General features: G+C 38.6%; 1 protein-coding gene across 2 annotated transcripts in view; it reads right to left on the bottom strand.

Annotated features, from left to right (window-relative positions):
* Positions 1-1,284: 1,284 nt before the first annotated feature.
* Positions 1,285-23,304, bottom strand: part of LOC139937977 (carbonic anhydrase 2-like) — a 63,557-nt gene continuing 41,537 nt past the window's right edge. The window contains exons 6-9 of one of the 2 annotated variants that reach the window (XM_071933294.1): positions 20,742-20,808; positions 15,058-15,218; positions 4,286-4,427; positions 1,285-3,411 (exon numbers count right to left, since the gene is read on the bottom strand). In XM_071933294.1, the coding sequence (XP_071789395.1) occupies positions 3,386-3,411; positions 4,286-4,427; positions 15,058-15,218; positions 20,742-20,808 (396 nt within the window). In that variant the 3' untranslated portion in view covers positions 1,285-3,385. Of the gene's footprint in view, positions 4,428-15,057; positions 15,219-20,741; positions 20,809-23,304 lie in introns of both variants that reach the window. The other variant, XM_071933293.1, reaches the window with a different exon arrangement.

The following is a 23,304-nucleotide window of genomic DNA, read 5'->3' as shown; positions in this document are numbered from 1 at the left end:
GAATGAGACCCTGTTTCAGCCCCTGGAGTAGGTGACACTGTCCCCAATGGTGACAGTTGATTTGGGTCGACAGCGCAAGTCGCTTAAAGACAGTGGACACTATTGGTTATTGACAAAGACCAGTCTTCTCACTGTGTGTATCTCAATATATGCATAAAATAACAAACCTGTGACAAATTTGAGCTCAACTGGTCGTCAAAGATGCGAGATAATAACAAAAGAAAAAAACACCCTTTAGATGGTTAATTTCGAGACCTCAAATTCTAAATCTGAGGTCTCGAAATCAAATTCGTGGAAAATTACTTCTTTCTCGATAACTTTGTCACTATTCAGAGGGAGCCGTTTCTCACAATGTTTTATACCACCAACCTCTGCCCATTTCTCGTCACCAAGTAAGTTTTATGCTAATGAATAAGTAAATTTAGTAATTTCCAAGTGTCCTTAATGTGAACTCCGAAGTGACAGCGGTGAATTGCTTGGTGTAATCTTATTTTTAAAAAAACTTAAAAAAAATAACCCAAAACCACCAGGAAGGAGTTCAAACCAACCGTGCATGAAACATTTTTTCAACACACAATGAATTCTTCTCGCCCATTCAATAATAAACTATAGAAATTAAGTTTTTAAGTAAACACCCTGCGATGTCAAAATGACAGCGACACTAATCCACTGTGTGCATTGAAATGTAACGACTATTGTATACTACACACATTTAGCATCATAATTTTTTTTTTTTTTTAGTACATTCATGTTCAAATTGCTCGACTACAATGCCTTGCTTGGGTGAAAATGTAAAAAAAACATGTTTATCAATACAACTAGTTCACATCAAATGACCCATTATGTGATTTGGGTCAAACAGTGCTTTTAGAACCACCCTGGAGTGTTGTAGGTGTGTACTGTACATAAATGTATTTCACAAAATAAAAATAAGATCACCAAAACATGCAGTTGCAAACAGGAGCAACATTTCCCCGAAATAAGTTACATACACGGTTGTACCATCAAGTTTACCACTAGAGTTTATCTCATGACAAGTTTCAAAAGGAAAGACCCGTTAAAAAGCAGGATCAGGACAGTTTTGCTCAGAACTGAGAAGTCTCCCGAATTCCAATCGTAGTAGAATATAAAGTTCTCAAAAGACCAGAATCTACCTGGCAAGTAGATACACACATGGTGTTACCGCAAACCCAATATAACCACGCAATGTCTCGATTCTTACATATTTTCATGATTACTTCCTGTTGCCTTCAACCAAATTTGTACATTTAAAAAAAAAAAAAATTATGCAGATTCTGTGAAACCGAGGCTTCTTATTTCAAACCTATCCAGTTTACACGCAGTCATAATTTTAAAGGTAAACAAACTTTAGAAATGGGTCCAATATTATGAAGGTAAGTAGAGAACACTTTTGGGACAAATTTATTTGCTAAGCAAAATTGAGTCAGTTACCAGCCACAACAATGCAAACCTAATGTAATTTGGGCTGGTACCCTGATTCTGCTGAGCAATAGTAACCTGTGTTTAGCGATGTTTTATGAAATTGGGCCATGGTCTCTTTCAGTCAGTGAAGCTTTGAAGTTATTTTTACTTGGAGTAAAGTCCACAGAGGCTCATTAAAGGGGATAAGGTCAGGAGTCCAAAAGTGGTCCGATTTTAACTCAAACTATTGTTTATGTATTAAAAGACTGCAAATTGCTGATTGATCTATATTGATGGTACTTGAGTTAGTCGACTCATCGTTTTCTAGTTTATCTATTGCTATCTGATTAACCTAAGTGGCTTAGTGTTATGAAGGAGGAGTGCATTGATTAAGCCTCAAAGTTTGACATTGATGCTGTAGGACCTAACCCTGTGAACAGGTCGTCCAGTTTTTGTTTATTTATTTTGTTGCGAAGTCTGGGATTTATCAGAAAAGCAAACATAAACACCGTACTAGCCACTAACCAAATGGAGAAGACAAGAAAGGAAGATTCAGTTTTAGATGTGGGAAAACCAGCACAATCAGAAAAGGCTTGTAAACCCAATCCAAACAGTGCATTCCCAGTGGGATTCGAACCATGGTCCTAAAGGTGGAAGGTAAGATTTTAGATGTGGGAGGAAACCACAGAGAAATAATCCAAGGAAAACCCACACCATCAGGAAAGGCTTGTAAACCCAATCCACACAGTGCAACCCCAGTGGGATTTGAACCATGGTCCTAAAGGTGGAAGGTACGGGTTCGGAATTTGAGAGGAAAACCCCAGAGAAGGAATCCAGCGAAAACCAGCACAATCAGGGATGGGCCTGTAAATCCAATCCACAAAGTGCATCGACCCCGGCTCCTAAAGCTGGAAGGTGAGACCACTCAAATCATGGGTGTGATTTTTTTAATGGCAACCTTTAGGCCTACTTGTTACAGGTGTCTGTCTCAAATCATGGGTGCACCTTTGGTTTAATGGCAACCCATTGCAATAACGGATCTCAAGTCAATAAATCCAGGTTTCTGATGATGGGGGGGGGGGGGGGGGAATGCTCTCAGAAGGCAAAATGTGGTGATTGGAGGCATTGCTCTTCTTTTTGGTCAATGTCAATTTGATTGCCGTGCTGGAAAACAAGACACCCACTGCTGTCTGTACCATAACAATTTAATAACAACGTGCAGCAATGTTGATCAGATGGATCAAAGAATTTTTTAAACAAAGGTTACAATGGAATAAGTGCCGCCTGTACAAAAAAAAACACATAAAACTGTGAGGTCAAACCATCCCAAGATGTATTGAAACTCATCTTCTAGGAAAATGGTAAAAGGCGGTATTATTGACTCTCAATAGACCATATTGAATATGACATCACCGTTCAAATATCTGCCCTACACGATGGTGCTACTGCGCGTGTGTGTGCGAGCATGTGCCGCAGAAATCAAACCGGGAATACTGCATGCTGTGTGCTTCATTGATGTACGCGTTTAAACGCGCATACAGTTTGCCCTACAAGAAGGCAACTTTTTATATTCAATACGGTCTTTATCAGGCAGAAAGTGTTGTAAATGCGGCAGGCAGTGCAACTGCTTGAACCCTTCCCAGTAACATGGGAGTGAACAGAGGGATGGAATATGCAAAAAGCAGAAGAATTTTAAAAGAAGCCCCTCCGGTAAACCAAAGTATGAAATTAAAAAGTGGTACTGAGGGCAAGTCATTCCATGATACGTGTGTCATAATAATGATAATAATGATAAATAAGTGGATTTTGAACCAAATGACCTCAAATATTAAACTGCCACCACAAATTATATCAACTTTATTGCCTTGCAGAATTGTCAACACAGGGTTTGATTTACAACTAAAGATCTACAAATAAAGACTGGCATTGTAAAGTGCCTCTTTCACCGGTACATACTGTGAGATTATTGACCACCGTCTCCAGGGTTGGCTGTATATTAAATATAAAAATAAAAAAAATACAAGTACTCCAAACTCACTGCAAGAATAAACCACAACCACTATAAAATAGTATGTTTTTTTTTTTAAACAAAAAGTTTTGTTCACGAGAATCTGGTCAAGAGTGTCTATCATACTCAGAATGGTCCAGAACTCTTGGACAGTCCTAACGGATCAGCTCTTTTTGGGGGGTGGATAAAAGTGAGCATTAAGTAATACAGTAAGGTTTGTGGTAAAACCATGTTATGATAATCTCTAATTGAGTTGGGGTGGATCTAAAAAGAAAACATTGGTCAGAACTACCCCAACTAAATTTAAGGTTAACATTACATGGTGGTAACCGCAAACCTTACTGTATCGTGCAAAGTTTCAAATCCTTTTAATCTTTTAATTAAAAAAACAAACAAATGTTAAGTACTTTCAGAAGTTTCCACTGCAGGGCCAAATGTCATGGATCTGCTTACCGCAAGCAAAGAATCACCGCTTAAGGAAGCAGGGAATTCTGTGCCCACGGCAAGCATTTTTTTCACGGGTTAGTGGTGAATTTTGGCTTGTGTGTGTGCGTACTCGAGGTTAATAGGCATTCTACACTTACACAGCTAATTGCATAAATTCAGGTTTGCATGTAAGCGAAGAATGGTGATTGTAAGCACAGAATTCAGCGATAAGCAGAGTCAAGAAATTGGGCCCTGCGAGTGTCATGTTTTATGTTAAAAAATATCTGAAAAAAGGGACAAACAAACAGATTGCAAGAGTTAATACAACCCTTAAGCAATGGCCTAGATTTCACTTTTCCTACTTCAATAGTACTGTCGCTAATACAAAGGTGACTACAGAACCTAGCGTCAAGGGGGAGATGAAGCTACCTGAGCCGCTGGGTGGTGCATCTAGGTCGTTCAAGTAGACTGTTCGCCCGTTCAGGGGCTGGACTGGGCGGAATGTATCCACGTACGTCTCGTTCACAGCGTCTCCCAGTCCATTCTGGTTCAAGCTGCGGAACATGTCCATCTGAAAAAGATGACAAGGGACAGGAAGGAAAGAAAGGTTAGAGAGTCTTTACAGAAAAGTCAACCATTTATTTAAAAAAAATACATAATCTATAAAGCAGTAAATTTACTTCTACTTAGATTGAAAACTTTTGGATGGTTGGAATTAAATGGATTGCAGATGACGTCATTGACCACCATCTTTAACGAAATGTGAAACGTGAAAGGCCTATCATTGGCCGAGAGTGGTGCGCACAGCGTACACGCCTGCACTTTTCCAACGCTTATCATCAAATATAGCGGTCGATGACGCTATGTGCAATGCATCAATCAGAAGGGGTGTGGTTTGTCGTAGTAAAAATGTAAAACATCAAATAACTACAAATGCTCTACAATTAATTCCTTCATATGGTTTGCCAAGTTAAAGTGGTTTCAGTTATGCAAAGCCAGAGCAACAACGCTAATGGCTACCAACATACAGTTCAAGGGGTAGTAATATCATAAGGACTGATTTTTTATTGGAATAGAAAGCGTTCTATATAAATATACTTGGGGCCTATGGTGTCGAAGAGGGTTGCTAATAACCCCCCAAATATGAGCATCGCAGAACTGACCTTGAATCAAAGAGTTCAAACATTTCAAGTTGAATAATTGTTTTTGTTTTTAAAGCCATTATACACTTTTGGTAAACAGTATTGTCAAAGTCCCACACTTCGTGTGTCACAACTTATTTATAAAATAACAAACCTGTGAAAATTTAGGCTCAATCGGTCATCGGAGTCGGGAGAAATTAACGAGAAAACCCACTCTTGTTTCCGCGCGTTTCGCCGTGTCATGACATGTGTTTAAAATAAATCCGTAATTCTCGCTATCGAGAATTGATAATTGTTTTAATGTTTTCTCAAAAAGTAAAGCATTTCATGGAATAATATTTCAAGAGAAGACTTTCACCAATACCTTCTGTAAACCCTGTAAATTATTTGTTAATCTGTGAACTTTTTTTTTTCTTTGGTACCGAAAGTGTATAATGGCTTTTAACAGAGTAAAGCCTGGTTCATAGTTTCTGCGAATGCGAATGCAATACTAGAATTTGACGTCAAAAATTTGCATCGAATTTGCAACGAATGTGCATCAGTTCAACGAAAACAGCCCTGTGATGTCCACATTTCTTTAGCATTCCAAAGAAGTATGAAATGGGCTTCAGTGTCAGTTTCAAAGATATATATAGCCTAGCAGAGTGAGTTAAATAATGACGATAGTTTTGAAAATTTACTGAACAAAAATAGAGTGAAAATAAGTTCTATGTACTTGTGTGCATTATTTTGAATGCATGACGAGATACACCAAATCAAACAACCAATACATGTAATTATAATGCACTGAAACATTATAGAGAGTTTTTTATATAGTATTTTATTTTATTTTTTATTATATTTAAATCTTCGGACATAATTTTTTGTTGGCAGGGGCCGTCCAGGGTAAGGCAAAAGTTTTAAAAACTTTCATCAAAGCGATGTGCCCTCCCAGACCCCTCCAACAAAAAACATACATGTTTATAAAAATACAGGAAAATAAAAGACACTTGAATCGCAAAAGCAAGCAATAGGGAGAGATAACCCAGCACAAGGACATTTCCTGTTGAAAGATTGCAAAAAGGAAAAGGAAACAGGCATAATACATGGTGGTCCTCCAGACTATAACAAAAAAGCATGGCAGCAGTTGCCTTTGTTGTGTCTGTGAAGTTCTAGGCTGTTGTCTTTTCATCAAAGTGATGATAAGTTTGGCTCGTTCAAAACATCATCTGAAGCAGGCCTAGAACTACATTCAGTCCACAGAGACCATTGTTGCCCCTGGTATTTGGCCTTGGTATCCCTCTAAAAGTTTCCTATTGACTTTAAGATTGTCCAATTGCCATGCCCTTTGCAAACTAAAGTCAGCCAATTGCCCTTTCAAAGATGAAATTCCAGGCATGTGAAGGTGCTGAGAGATGAACTCTAAGAAGCCTGTCAAACCAAAGCCTATAAAGATGTTGAATTTACATTGGGGATAAGAATTAATTTTAATAGATGTTAAATTTGCATCGGGATAAAGAATATATTATTTTTATTTACCCATACACCAATGTGTGGTAGCACTGTATACTCAGTACTTCCCCGAGTGCTGTGAAATATCACAGGAATATTAATTTTGGTTTTTACCCATACACCGATGTGTGTTAGCACTGTATACTCAGTACTTTCCCGAGTCCTGTGAAAATATATCACAAGCATATTACTCGGGTGGGATTCGAACCCACGACCCTTGCAATTCTAGAGCAGTGTCTTACCAACTAGACTACCAAGGTTGCCCTGTAGCTAGAGGCAGTTCGAATCCTATGTTTTGGCAGTGGGTACCGCACTGATATATAATAGATGTTAAATTTGCATCAGGGATAAAGAATATTAATTTTGGTTTTTACCCATACACCGATGTGTGTTAGTACTGCATACTCATGTACTTTCCCCTCGAGTCTTGTGAACAAATATCACAGGACTCTGGAATTGCAGTGCTAACACACATCGGTGTATGGGTAAAAACCAAAATAAAGACACCAGATAATTGAACATCATAAAAACCTTCCACTCACTTGATCACCAGGCTCACTCCACCATGTAATTAGCATTGTGCAAGTAGACACAGACATATACAATAACAAGCTATGCCCAAGCTCATCATTTTATTCAACCCCCCCCCCCACCCCTCCAAACATGGACATAGTCTGGACATGCTCTGGTGGGTGCACATTTCATTCCCTCTAAAAAGAAGAACTCTCTCATTGTATTCAATGATGTAAGGAAACGTTGAGACAAATTTTAAGAACTGACTCCGCGGCAGTACAGTGAATCACGATCCTATAAGCTAAAGTAGTAGTCCTAGTCTATTTTCTATACCATCCGCCCTGGTAATAGTTAAAAGCAGGACAGTTCTTTTCAGAACTGAGAAGTCTCCCGGACCCCCGATTATCTAATAATATTTGAGTTTATATAGCGCTTTTTCACTCCCGAATGGGTGTCTCAAAGCGCTTCACACTATTACCCCTGGTCACTGGGCCTTAATTCACTCCTTAAACCATCTCAGCTCCCTGGTGGGGAGTATACAGCCTCGTGCAACAAATGCGCTACTCGGCTAAATCAATCACAATAACCATCTCTGCCCTCACAGGTCCCCATTTACCCCTGGGTGGAGAGAAGCAATAATAGTTAAGTGTCTTGCTCAGGGACACAAGTGTCACGACCGGGATTCGAACCCACACACTGCTGAACAGAATCAGCAGAGCTTGAATTCGGTGCTCTTAACCGCTCGGCCACGACACCCCATATGCTCCACGGCAGTGGAATCTACTTCGCGGCAGTGGAATAAAACAAGACAGTTCTAAGAACAAACTCTACCTGGCAAGTAGATATACACATGGTGTTAGCGCAAACCAAATATACAAGAACTCTCTCATTGCATGCACTGATGTAACAACTGGGGATAAGCCACAGACTATTACAAGAGTGTAGATGGCCAAAGGGATCGGATTCACGGTACCTTTGATGTTGTGGACACTTAAAATGCCCCCTTTGCTAAATGGATTCGTTTAAGTCTTGGACAAAAAAATGGGTGGGGTCCAGGGATCCTTTTGTGTAATGCCTCTTTTTGCTACACAGATTCGTTTAATTCGGAATCCTCAACTTAACAAGCATGCTTCGTTTTTAAAAGGGCAAGGACGCAAAGCAACTTCTACTGGCTCAGTAGAATTCTATTGTTGTTGATAAATAAGGGAATCACTGTGTGGTGAAGAGGTTTTCAACTAGTGGTTTAATCCCAACGAGGCCTGGTTCTTGATAATTTTACCGAGACAAAGTCGAGGTAAATTATCAAGAACCAGGCCCGGCAGGTTTAATTAAACCACTGATTGAAAACCGATTCAACACACTTTGATTCCCATTTATAAATACCTTAAACATACACATGTTGTCCAAGCCTAGAAGGGACCCATGGTCTAGTGGGGGACATAGCCATACATGATAGTTCCGCAGGCATTAAAGGAACACGTTGCCTTGGATCGGACGAGTTGGTCTTTGAAAAGCGTTTGTAACCATTTGTTATGAAATGCATATGGTTAGAAAGATGTTTTAAAAGTAGAATACAATGATCCATACAAATTTGTCTCGAAATTGCACGGTTTTCCTTTTACTTTGCGAACTAACACGGTCGGCCAATTATGGGAGTCAAAAACTTAATAACCGTATGCTAACCATCAATGAGTATTAAACAATAAGAATGATAGAAAATCAACAATCCGTTTTTCCGCTAAATTACATTGAAATTGATGTGACAACAGTGTTTCGATTTGTGGTTCTCCCATCTATGTTGTGGCTGTTCAACTGCCCGTGTTTAATTCGATCAGTTGATTGAGTGAGCTCCTTTAAATGTTGTTTGTTGAAGAAACAATCTTGAACCATTCACAACTACAGGGGGCAAGATTTGTTGCAAACGATTGTCTGAAACTAAGTTAACTTTTTTTTGTGCCATTACTTCAACATAAATCCAAGAGTTATGAAAGTAACAGCTGGACTAGTTTTGAGATGTGCCCCCCTATCATCATATCAAAAGTTGATAAGAATTGGACAGTGCAATCTCCATAAAATATAAGATTTTAGGTTTTCTTCCTTTGAGCTGTGTACAAATCGCGCCTGTAGGAAGTCCATGCTCTGTGGGTCTTTTGTAAACATCGTCAATAGGAAGGAACTTTTGGGAACGCAGGCCGGATACTTCAAGGAGGCAACGCCGTTGCCTCGATTAGCCTCAAAGAACTCCTTCATCCAAACCAACCCCGTTGTACCCTCTGCTCCTGCTCTTCTTCTTAACTAGACTTAATTCAAGTCTCAGATTGCGGTTATTCTTCTGCATCTCAGCCACGAAAAACGCCCCCACATTATTAGCTATCACGTGAGGCTAAATGACGAAGTTGGTCACAAGAGGGCGCTGTTTGTAGCGGCTACCTCTGCGGCTATCAGCCGAACGACTGAAAAGCCATGATCATAGACTTGAAACCAAGTCTACTTCTTAAATCACCCTATACATCACTCGTTTTTCCTATGCCAACCACTTGTTCTCACATTTTTCACCAAACAAATTGCCAAACTTCATCAAAAACTGCTCCAAAAGAGAACATTTCAAATCTATTCTTAAAATGCAAAATTGATTGATTGCTTATTTATTTTGTAAAGTGCTTCGGGACATTTGTATGAGGTGCTACATTTATGTTGATTATTATTACCAAAAGAGAACATTTCAAATCTACTCTTAAAATGCATAATTGATTGATTGCTTATTTCTTTTGTAAAGCGCTTTGGGACATTTGTATGAGGTGCTACATTTATGTTGATTATTATTATTAAAATATTTTCCGACACCTTTATTCAGAAACAGACATATCAGATGACAGATGTTTTATTGGCACTAAAGACAAACAAGTGTTCTCTTGGAACAACAAAAATTGATAATAAATAAAAAATTAATTAATCAATAACAAAAAAAAGTTTCCGCTAATCATGTACTTGTATATAGAACACACCATATTGATATATATTTATTTCTTTTTCTGTGGGGGCAGGGAATTCAAACCATGAATGTGACTTCAGTGGAAGTATACTCCTTGACCTTCCTACCTTAAAGGCACTGGACACCTCTAGCAAATTGTCAAAGACCAGTATTCCCACTTGGTGTAGCCCAACATGTATGCATAAAATAACAACTCTATGAACATTTTGACTCAATTGGTCATTTGAGTTGCAAGAAGACAAAATTCAGTGAAAACAAAATCACAAGCAATCCCACGAGGCAACAGCAAGATCCAAGTATCTTTGGCAGCAGAAGCAACACCATCATGGGTTAAAAGTAACCACTTGTGGTCTAATAGTGCACCCCAACTTTCCATATCTTGGGGCATCCCCAGATGGCAAGGTTTATTGCGATTGCTGTGTGGTGAAGGCCTTTTGGAAATTAAATGTCCATACACAATAAGAGAAAAGAAAGTTAGTAATGAGGCTGTATTTTTACAAGATGAAGGTCAATTAATGCTTAACAGAAGTCACCCTTATTATTATCAAGTTCAAACCCAGATATTCTTGTCCAAATCTCAGTATTGTGACTTTGTTGTGTTTACTTTAAAAGACTTATTTGTTGAAAGAATTGAACTGGATTCCAAGTTTTGCAAGGCCATGGTGGAAAATGCAGGGGATGTGTACATCAGACAAATAATTCTACCTGAACTCCTGGGACAAGTGTTCACTTGATCCACAAATGCTGAGGATTAAGTGACCATGTAGAATAGATTGTAAAGTTTCCCATAATGTAATTGCTAAAGGACCAAATGGGGGGGGATTGTGCACTTTGGGTTAAAGAATGAAATGTGTAATTAAAGTGCACAATTTGTTTAGCAGCTGAACTACAACTGATGTGAGGTTTTACAAGTTACTTCATACAGCCAACAATCACAGCACAACGCAATTTGTTCCTCTTTGTCTCTTGCAATAAATTAGTTTATTCACCGTTTCACAGTTTATTTACACTCCTGCTCGGGTCCATAAATGTTATCAATATTATCAATTTAGACAACAATTTAATTGCAATAAATTAGTTTACTCACCGTTTCACAGTTTATTTACACTCCTGCTCAGGTCCATAAATGTTACCAATATATTGTCAATTTAGACAACAATTTAATTGCAATAAATTAGTTTATTTACTGTTTCACAGTTCATTTACACTCCTGCTTAGCTCAATAAATGTTACCAATATATTATCAATTTAGACAACAATAAAAGTTATCACACAAGCGAGTGGAATACAGAAAAATAAAGCGCTTCTGCGCCCCATATCCAACACAGTTGAGTTGCGACACAGCTATGCATATGCACTGATTCATTCAGTGATGAACTCCATAGCAGCCTGTTCCTCCTCTTCTCTCTTCCTTTTCTTCTCAAATTCTTCATCCTGGTAATTAGAAATGTTTAAAATAACAGATAAACGTTTGAATTATTCAACTTATTATGGTGTACGGTGACAAAGGCTACATGTAGTTGAGCTATCTCAGGAACCTGCTCTTGAGTCGATCGATACATGATAATCACTTGACTTCATAACATTTATTTGATTGCATGGTCCCAACTGATATTGGATTTGAATCAGCCAGCTCACCCTGGCAAGCTTGCTGCTATGGGTGCGTGTGCGCAGTTGCACCAAGTATAAACCGGCCTTAGACATACAGAAAAAATATAGCGCTTCGCATCCCATATCCAACGAGTTCAGAATGTCATTTTTGCACTGACCGTTTGTGGAGCTTGACGCATTGACACTGACAATATGCAGAGTGCAATATAAAAACTGCTAGTAGTAGGCTATAGCTTTTTATATCACACTCCGGTTCAAGCATCTGATTTCCCGGATTAGCGCATACTGGTGGAAGTAAAATATCAATAAGTAAAGTTTCCCACATTAGAGCTTTTGGGTTATTTTTACCAAATCAGGAATGGATCAAAGTTCTATGATCTTCTCTACAGCACAAACAAAAACAATCAGAAATCAAAGCCCCAAGATTTAAGAAGCATTTCAAGTTTTATAAATACTCTTTTGTAAAGAGCTAATCACAGGCAGGACACAAGTAATGACAATAAACTTCATCCTAATTTAAAGGGTGAAACAAAGAAAATTTTGACTAGGTAGTTTTTGTCAGTAGTAGTATAACTTTGATTATTTTGAAGAGGATTTATGTAAACACTCATTTGTGTAGTTCAGTTGTGTTAACTATAATTGAAACATTAGCAAATAAATTTGTATCTTACATGTAGGTGCCCAACGATAATATAATGTCAACTGACTTTTTTCAAGCAAAAACTAAAGACAATCAATGTTACTTACAATTGTTTGTTGACGGCTCGCCAGACGTTGACAACGATCAGATTGTTGGGTACCCATGGTAATCGCTGAGAACCTTGACATTTAATTTCAATGTCGGTCGATAGTTCTCATCCTCTTGGAAATCACTTGGCCAAACCTCCGACAAAATGCTCCCCGCAAATACGATCATTGCCCGTCGATTCCCACTTCCAACCTCTACCCACTGCTCGCCTCCACGCTCTTTTTTTGTGACGACTTGTTTTGGGAAATCGGAAAAAGGACAAACAATTGCCCTTCAACTTCCGATTCGCACAGCCCACCACACAGCAACTCACTGGCATACTATAATGTGAACGTGTGAACAACTTGAAAGAAATAAACAAAAAACAGCCCCCTCAAGTGATGAATTTAACTAATAGTTGTGGAGTTCAATCAATACAAAGTTGTGTGCGGCAGCCGGGTACTGCGTGTGTTTGTTCGATCGTGTACGTTCACTCACTTTGTTTTGCCAACCAGTGGTGTTTGCGCGCATGCGCGAATCTAATTAGCATATTTCATGGGAAAGGCCTATTGTCAAAGACCAGTATTTCCACTTGGTGTATACATACATACATTCAAACATACATACATATAGGGCATTTATATAGCGCCACTACGTCAAGAGCGCAGCGCATTAGATGGGTATAGAGAATGTTTGATACACTTCTTAAATGTTCGAAGAGAGTCGGATTTCCTGATTGAGGTGGACAGTGCATTCCAGGTGAGTGGAGCAAAATGTGAGAATGTGCGACTTGAGGCCGACTTACGAAGCTTGATTGAGTTAGGTTCCATGAGGCGAGTAGTGTCGGATGCTGAGTGTAGACTTGAGCGGCCAGGCCGATGGAGAGACAGGCAAGAGGATAAATAGCCAGGAGCTGTATCCCAACATGTATGCATAAAATAACAACTCTATGAACATTTTGACTCAATTGGTCATTCGAGTTGCAAGAAGACAAAATTCAGTGAAAACAAAATCACAGGCATATTACTCGAATGGGATTTGAACCCTTGACCATTGCGATTCTAGAGCAGTGTCTTACCAACTAGACTGCTGAGATTGGCCAGTGGCTCGAGGCAGTTGGAATCCTATAAGCAGCGGGTATGGCACATTTATTTAAAGATATTGAATTACTACTGGAACAACAATTTTGGGTTTCTGGTTTTACCCTTACATCAATTGCACTGAATAATCAGAACTTTCCCCCAATTCAGTGAAAACAAAATCACAGGCATATTACTCGGGTGGGATTCGAACCCTTGACCTTTGCGATTCTAGAGCAGCGTCTTACCAACTAGACCACTGAGATTGTCCAGTGGCTAGAGGGAGTTCAAATCCTCTACTTTAGTAGCGGGTACCGCGATGATTAGACCACTAATCTCAATCACAGACTGGACTGGGACCAAATACGTACTAGACAATAGTACACCTATTGGATTGCACCAAGTAAGATTGGAATGTCCCGTGCACCAGACCGCTTACCCAGAAAAAATCAATCATATAACAGGTGCTCATTGAACTGAACTTTTCATGACCTCAAGATCTCTGTTAACTTGCGATCTTGAACAACGACTAAAACGTCATAGCATACCATATTCAAACTAACCCTTTCTATAATTTTGTTTATTTTGCAACTCAAGTAAACAAATTGGTCCTGGAGGGTGCGAGGGGGGGGGGGGGTTGCGGTTGGTGTAAGAACAAAACATTTTTGTTGTTATTTAGCCCTGATGGATAGCAGGCCTTGAACATTGCTTTTTAAAGGGGGCAATTTTCCTCTGGTAAGGGGCACCCGGGCCTGGGGGCACCTCTATAAGGAAAAATGTAAATTTGTACAGGAACTTTACAGGGCGACACAGCAAAAGCAGACCTGCAAACTGTCCTGATATACCCAGGACAGTCCCGGTTTCTGAGTTTTGAAGACCCTAAAAATCGCAGGTGACGCAAAGTTGGACCCCTCCAAGTTGCGATTTGCACTTCGTGTGACAAAAAAACCCAGTCCAAATTTGTCCCTATTTCTGAGATACAGATGTTGGCAGGTCTACAAAGGCACAGGGCACCACGGCAATCGCTGTGTCTTACTTTAAAGTCTGTGATGATAGTAGTATAAACTTCTGTTGAAAAACTGTAAACATGTCTTTTAAAGACATTGGACACTATTGGTAATTTGTCAAAGACCAGTCTTCTCACTTGGTGTATCTCAACATATGCATAAAATAACAAACTTGTGAACATTTGAGCTTGATTGGTCATCAGAGTTGCGAGATAATAATGAAAGTAAAAAACACCCTCGTCACACGAAGTTGTGTGCTTTCAGATGCTTGATTTCGAGACCTCAAAATCAAATTCTTGGAAAATAACTTCTTTCTCAAAAACTATGTCACTTCAGAGGGAGCCGTTTCTCACAGTGTTTTATACCATCAACAGCTCCCCATTACTCGTTACCAAGTGAGGTTTGATGGTGAAAATATTTTGAGTAATAGTGTCCACTGCCTTTAAAAAATACACCAATCCATTGAGCCAGGCCCAATTATCATTGACCAATCACAACCGCGAAATCGGATTACAATTTGAACCATTTGGTGATTTTTGCACTAATGGTGATCGGGTTTCGCGGCTGTGATTGGTCAACTAGTAAGGAGGCGGGGCGTAATGGATCGGTCTATTGTTCAGGAACATTAATGGTACTTACTTGTGCTTGTGAGATTAAAATAGGGTTGGTGAAAACATTCCATACGACCACTTCGTTGCAGGTAGGGGTGGTTAAGGATCCGCTGTAACGGTAGAACGATGACAAATCGCTGGGAAACATGTCCCCAAAGATCAGGGGAGTGGCGAGGTCTACATGGTCACCTATTGGAGAACAAAGACATGTATAGAATCAATGTTTTAGAGAGATCAAAATCTTCCAGGCACGATACTAATTGACCTCAGAGAAAAAATGATATTGGACCCCTTGCATACCGCGAAACACTACACTGGCTCCCACATTTTCACGCACAAAGAACAGCTACATGTACAGTCCAATCTTGTAAATTCAATTGTGATTGAGCCTTTGGCTACAAATATTTGAATAAAATACCTTGAATTGAATTGAATTGAATTGAATTGAATTGAACCGAACCAATCATCTCAGTGAGGGTGCTTTGTGACGGTGCTCTCATTTCAGAATAATTTGTTGTATTTTCAGGGGGAAAATTTGATAAGTACACAGGCCTTGTTGAATTTACAGCAAATTTGTAAAAGTTTTAGGCTACTTTTTAAGAATGTTTCAACCTATCAATTGTACATTTGGTTTATTGTTGTTTTTTAATAAGATAAACCAATTAGTTTAATAAAAGTCAATGTAATATACTATAAAATTTGATAAGTTTACAAGGCCTTTCTGCATTCTAAGGAAACAACATTCAAAAGCACAAAAGGCCATAAATTGCAGCATTTCATGGCAAAATTTTTCGAAGTTTCTGGCACAAGGCTTCAGCATTTTTGCCTTTTAGTGCAAATCTGTTGCATTTTCTTAAAAATATAGCCTTATATATTTGAGAGCTAATTTGTTGCATTTTCAGGCAAAATTTGAATAGTGCAGAACACTATACAGCCTTTTGGAATTTTAGGGAAAAATTTGTAGAATATGCAGGCAAAAATTGATTTTAGAGTTTAAGCTACTTTTTAACAATATATATTTATTGTACCAGTGTAATTCAACCTTTAAATTGCCATATGGCACATTCCGTCTTATGTTTTTTTTATATTATGAAATAAACCAATAAGTTTTAATGTAAAATAATGTAATATCATATCAAACTTGATAAGTTCACAAGGACTTTTTGCATTCTAGGGAAACATTGTTCAAAAAAGTACAAGGCTATAAACATACCGCATTTTATGGCCAAATTCTTCGTAGCTTCTGGCAAAATTTGATAAATACACAAGACAATACAGCCTTGTTGTATTTTAGGGGAAAATTTGTTGTAGTTTCTTGCAACATTTAAATAATTACACAGGCGTTGTTGCAATCTGTAAATGATTCGAGGAGATTCTTCAAAGAACACTCAGAACCACCACCACTTAAAAATATTATACACTTTTGGTAAACCGTATTGTCCATATCCCACACTTTGTGTACCACAACTTCTATATCAAATAACAAACCTGTGAGAATTTAGGCTCAATCGGTCACTTCGGAGTCGAGAGAAAATAACGGGAAAACCCACCCTTGTTGCGCGCGTTTCGCCGTGTCATGACATGTGTTTCAAATAAATCCATAATTCTTGCTATCGAGAATTGATACTATTTTAATGTTTTCTCATAAAAGTTCAGTATTTCATGGATAAATATTTCAAGAGAAGTCTTTCACCATTACCTTCTGTAAACCCTGTAAGTTATTTGTAAATCTGTGAACTTTTTTGTTCGCTTCTGTACCGAAAGTGTATAATGGCTTAAATCAGAGATTATCATTAAATGGTATTACCGCAACCCTTTCAATATCATGCACAGTTTCAAGTCCTCCTCATGGTCTTGTAGTTGACATGCACTCTCCTATTCCCCAACCCCCCCCCCCCCCGCCACAAAAAAACCAAAAACAAAACAGACCTTAAGAAATGGCTGCGACACTACTTTGGCTCTATCCCTTATCCCGACACTCTTCTTTTGTAGAGCGTCTAATAGTTAAGAGCATCGAATTCAAGTTCTGATGCTACGTCACCGGAGTGTGGGTTCGAATCCCAGTCATGACACTTGTTTTCCTTGAGCAAGATACTTTACTATAATTGCTTCTCATCACCCAGGGGTATAAATGGGTACCTGCCTGAGTAGTAGTTGATACTGTGAATAAAAAAAGCCTTCGGAGCGCCTCGGCAGCGCCACGGCAGCTAGGGGCTGTATACTCCCTATAGGGAGCTGAGAGAGATTAAAGGGATATTATAATTGGCCCAATCACCAGGGGACTAAAGTACAGCGCATTGATATGGTTTATTGTGAAATAACTGTTATTGCTTTACTGGACAGGTATAACAAATTTATAACAAATTCTTATATAGCGCATTTCACAATAAACCGTATCAATGTGCTTTACATCAGTCCCCCTGGTCATAGGGCCAATAAACATCCCTTTAATCTTTCTCACCTCCGAGTATACAGCCCGAGCTGCCGTGGCGCTCCGAAAGCTTTTCATTCACAATAAAAACTGATATATTTTCTTGACCACACTTCAAAGCCTTAAACCATCTCGGCTCCCTGGTGCAGTGCACTAAGCTAAACCAACCACAAGAACCATCTCTGCCCTTACAGGTACTAATTTACCCCTGGGTGGAGAGAAGCAATTATAATAAAGTGTCTTGCTCAGGGACACAAGTGTCACGACCGGAATTCAATCCCACACTCTGCTGAAACAGAAACACCAGAGGTTGAGTTTGGTGCTCGTATCTGCTCGGCCACGACATCCTATGGCAATGACCGGGGTCATGAAGGCAATAAGCCTTTTTGAGGTATGGCGGACTTGATACGCACACGTCACACGCTGCGACTGATGCCACGCTCACCATGTTTGTGGTAATTAGGTTTACGTGTAATCGCCGAGTCGGCTAAAATGCGCACCTTACAGAAAAACACACGTTCTATTCCTAGTGGTCAATACGCACAAATTTACCACAACTTTATAGTGCTGTAGCATTGTGTCCGCCATACCTCAAAAAGGCATAGCCTTCATTCATGCCTCAATATCGCCTTTAAAGACACTGGGTACTTTTGGTAATTGTCAAAGACCAGTCTTCTCACTTGGTGTGTCTCAACATGTGCATACAATAACAAACCTGTGATAATTTGAACTCAATTGGTCGTCGAAGTTGCAAGATAAAAAACATCCTTATCCCACGAAGTTGTGTGCTTTCAAATGCTTAATATTAGGACCTCAAAATCTAATTCCGAGGTCTCAAATACAAACTCAAATATTCAAGTGGAAAATTACTTCTTTCTCAAAAACTAGGTTACTTCAGAGGGAGCTGTTTCTCACAATGTTTATACTATCAACAGCTCTTCATAGTTCATTATCATGTAAGGTTTTATATGCTAACAATTATTTCAAGCAATTACCAAGTGTCCACTGCCTTTAAGCCCAGGAGGGAGTAATAATAGCTTAGGTAAATCTGATGGGCTAGACATCGTTCTTGTCATTGATAGCTTGCTGCTCTACTTACTCAGCATGCACAGTTTGTATATACTCCCCAGGTAGCTGTGATAGTGTAATTGATTTTGGAAAAGCAATATTGCAACCATTTTTGAATGGCATAACATTTCGACCCTACATCTCAAGGAGTGGTAGACACCAAGGCCATTAAAACTGAGAGATTAAACTTGGAAACTCATGAAGGTCAGAGTTAGGTTTAAAAGCAGTGGACACTATTGGTAATTACTCAAAATAATTATCAGCATAAAACCTTACTTGGTAACAAGTAATGGGGGAGGTTGATAGCATAAAACATTGGGAGAAACGGCTCCCTCTGAAGTGACATGGTTTTCGAGAAAGAAGTAATTTTCCACGAATTTGATTTAAAAACCTCAAGCTTAGAATTTGAGGTCTCAAAATCAACCATCTGAAAGCACACAACTTCGCGTGACAAGGGTGTTTTTTCTTTCATAGTTATCTTGCAACTCCGACGACCAATCTAGCTCAAATTTTCACAGGTTTGTTATTTTACTGAGATACACCAAGTGAGAAGACTGGTCTTTGACATTTACCAATAGTGTCCAGTGTCTTTAAGGTTTGATAAAATTGTGTAGGGTTTTCCCTTATTCCCTGGCTTGACTCTTTTAGTATCACACAGTTCTTTTCTTTCAATGAACTGAGGAAATGACCAGGTACCCTAAACTTTGCAGAGTTTTTGTTGCACTTTTCTCTGGCACTTTTATTCAAATGAATAAATTAGAACAAACCTTTGCTAATTAGCTGAAAAGTTGGAGTGTTTAGACTGGCAGGGGGCTGGGGGTGTAGGCCTGATTCTTTACTGACGCACAGAAAGGCAATTGCCTCCCCCTGCCGTAGTGCCCACGGAATGATCCAGTAGAAATTTACAATTTCTTCATAAGATGCCCTTTATCAAGGAGAAAGTGCCTTTGATGCCCTTGCCCTTTCAAAAACGAAGCATCCAGGCCTGGGGTGTTCAGGTTTCTATTTCCATTTCCATGGTTACGAACCTGTGTTTTTCTAGTATGCATGGAATATTGATAGATCCTGTATTGTTAGGTAAGTGTGCATGATGACACGTTTTGTACTTTTTTTCAAGATGACTGCTTAGTATTTCAAATCAAGCAGGCCACCATTTCTTCAGTTTGAAACCACGGCAAACTTATTTTTTTTCGGTACAACAGGGTCGGATTACACTAAAAAGATTTGCTGGTAGGCATCCACTATTATTGTCTTATGGAACAGATGGTTACACATGTTTAACGAAAATCAAAAGACAAAAAATAGTTTAAAACAAGGATGCAGCACCAAAAAAGGATGCAGGCGAGGACGATCGAGAGATCTGTGAACCTGTGTTTTTCTAGTATGCATGGAATACTGATAGATCCTGTATTATTAGGTAAGTGTGCATGATGACACTTGTTTTTGTTTTTTTCAAGATGACTGCTTTGTATTTCAAATCAAACAGGCCACCATTTCTTAAGTTTGAACCCACCACAAACTTTTCGGAACAACAGGGTCAGATTACACTAAAAAGATTTGCTGGTAGGCATCCACTATTATTGTCTTATGGAACAGATGGTTACGCGTGTTTAACAAAAAAAACAAAAACAAAAAATAGTTTAAAAAATAAAAGGATGCAGGCGAGGACGATCGACTGGTAATTTTGTTTTATATGACCTTACCGCAAACCGAATAAATGTAGAAAAAAGCTCAATATAAATAATCATGTTATTGTAAATGGGAAACTTGCTCACCCATTTTTTGTTTCCCTCACAACTGAAAGGCAGTGGACACTATTGGTAACTACTCAAAATAATGACTGCATAAAACCTTAATTGTTAACAAGTAATGGGGAGAGGTTGTTGGTATAAAACATTCGTAGAAACGGCTCCCTCTAAACTGACATAGCTTTTGAGAAAGAAGTAATTTTCCACGAATTTGATTTTGAGACCTCAGATTTAAAATTTGAGGTCTCGAAATCAACCATATATACCCACACAACTTAGTGTGACAAGGTTTTTTCTTCTTTCATAGTTATCTCGCAATTCCGAGCTTTAATTTTCACAGGTTTTTTATTTTGTACATATGCTGAGAAGACTTGTCTTTGATAATTACCAATATAGTGTCCAGTGTCTTTAATTGACTAGGCCTAATGAATAAATCAGAGAAGTAAAGAATGAGATACAACATACCATGAAACTGAATTCCAGAGAAAGCATCAAAGAGTGGTTCAAAAGCTGGGTTGTCCTCATCTTGAATCTATATAAGGAGGGAAAACAAGAAGAAGATGGTCATGAAGACGTCTCAGTGTTCATATCTTCATATTTTGCATAGTTTCCAACCTTTAGTCACTTAAAGCCATTGGACCCTTTCGGTACAGAAAAAAACCAAAAAAGTTCACAGATTTACAAATATTTTACAGGGTTTACAGAAGGTAATGGTGAAAGAATTCTCTTGAAATATTAGTCCATGAAATGCTTTACTTTTTGAGAAAACAGTAAAACAATACAAATTCTCGTAAGCGAGAATTTCGGATTTATTTTAAAAACATGTCATGACACGGCGAAATGCGCGGAAACAAGAGTGGGTTTTCCCGTTATTTTCTCCCGACTCCGATGACCGATTGAGCCTAAATTTTCACAGGTTTGTTATTTTATATACAAGATGTGATACATGAAGTGTGGGACTTACACAATACTGTTTACCGAAAGTGTCCAATGGCTTTAAAGGGTCCTTTTTGTAGGACACACAAAACACAAACGTCCAAAGATTTAGATTAAACTTAAGTTTAAAGATATTGATGGTAGAAAATTAAAACATTACTTGCTGGGGTGCTCTAATTTTTGATAAATGAGTACAACATTTTCCGGAAAATAAATGTTGTCTCACTAAGACAAAAATTATTTTAGCACGTACGTCAGATTTACGCAACTTCTGAAAACATTGTTCAGTGATTTTCACGCTTTAATCTCAAAATCTTGACGACTAATGAAGCTGATACTTCTACAGGTAAATTACATAAACAAACTTCTTTATCCACCACAGTGAGTAGGGATTCGTGCCATGGCCAAAAACTGGATCTACGAGAGCATGGAGGTATTTCTACCCCCGTGACGAGAGGTCAAAACCCTTTAACTTCCTGTCAGTCAGGATAAAAAGCACATCAATTAGTCCTCCCCACCCCAGGCAAATTTAATTTTATTTTGGAAACTAAACAAAGCTTCTATATAAGCACCCATCTGCCTTTTTATAAGTCCCTGACCGAAAAGTAAAACTTTCAAAAACTGAGTCTGAGCCATTTTTTTGTTGAGAGGACCACTTTGTCTCAGCAGGTCCTCAAGTATCATGAATGTACTAGCTAGGCCATATCCAAATTGCCAGCTACAACTACATCTATGACGGGGGCTGTGGAAAGCACATCTTATACTTCAACCCCTAAGGCAAAAAAAAAACCCCACCCAAAATACCAGTTATCCGTCTGGATTTTTCAAAAAAGAGGAGGAAGGCCTTTTTATTTATTATTATTATTATTATTCTTTCCAAGATGGCCGCTTAGTATTTCAAATCAAACAGGCTACCAATCCTTCAGTTCCAACCCATCGCAAACTGTTTTTATACCTATTTGTTGCATGAGGACAGGTGTGTTAACACTGTTCAGAGAACCTGGTAGGTATGCACTGTTTTATGAAACAGACGGTTACACAAGTTCGCTTTAGAGAGCATTACATTAGATTCAGGAAAAGCTCCTAGGCCAGTCCTTTTGAAAAGATGGTTTAAAAAAAAAAAGGAAAAAAAGAAGGATGCGGGCCCAAAGAGGATGTGGGCATTGAAGATCAACTTGTTTTTTTTTTTGGCCTAATGACAGACGTGGCCTAATTTTAAAAAAAGCAGGTGTCAAGCCTCCTCGTTTCTTGGGATAAACCTCTTGAAAGTCAAGTGTTTATCAAGCCCATTTTGATTGAATCCAAGTCTAAAGTCCCAAATGGAGGGGTTAGTGGTTCTCTCTGGAGTGACTTTTATGACTCAATAAAAAAAAGGGTTCAATCAGGAGAGCACATCTCCAGTGTCCACAAAAAGGCGATAAGTTTGCAAGGATTTATGATCAATCAAACCCTTCATAATCATGTAAGCCACCAGTCTGACAGATGTCACACCAAGATATATTGGTTCAACTTTTTTAGCCCCTCCCCTTGGTTAAACTTTTGAGCAAAAGTACTTTGACTGGACTGTTGGTGATAAGGTTCTCCAATTAACCCCTGAATGTTTTTCCAAAGTTAAAGACCCTGGACACTATTGGTAATTGTCAAAGACCAGTCTTCTCACTTGGTGTATCTCAACATATGCATCAAAAAACAAACCTGTGAACATTTGAGCTCAATTGGTCATCGAAGTTGCGAGATAATAATGAAAGAAAACAAACCCTGTGACACGAAGTTGTGTGCTTTCAGATGTTTGATTTCGAGACCTCAAACTCTCAAAGGTCTCAGAATCGGAAATGACTTCTTTATTGAAACTACCTTACTTCAGAGGGAGTCATTTGTCATAATGCTTTATACTATCAACAGCTCTCCATTACTTGTTACCAAGTAAGGCTTCATACTAATAGTTATTTTGATTAATTACCAATAGTGTCCATTGCCTTTAAACATAATTCAATAAGTTAAAATCCCATAATTTACACAGTCTGCTGGGAGTATATTATCGACATTCATGTGGGCATATCCACAAGAAAGGGCATATGATAGGTAATGATTA

The sequence above is a fragment of the Asterias amurensis genome, chromosome 6 (genome assembly GCF_032118995.1).
Source record: "Asterias amurensis chromosome 6, ASM3211899v1".
In the NCBI taxonomy this organism is placed as follows: domain Eukaryota; kingdom Metazoa; phylum Echinodermata; class Asteroidea; order Forcipulatida; family Asteriidae; genus Asterias; species Asterias amurensis.
The sequence above is the reverse complement of the archived record's forward strand: the minus strand, read 5'-3'. Positions and strand labels throughout refer to the sequence as shown.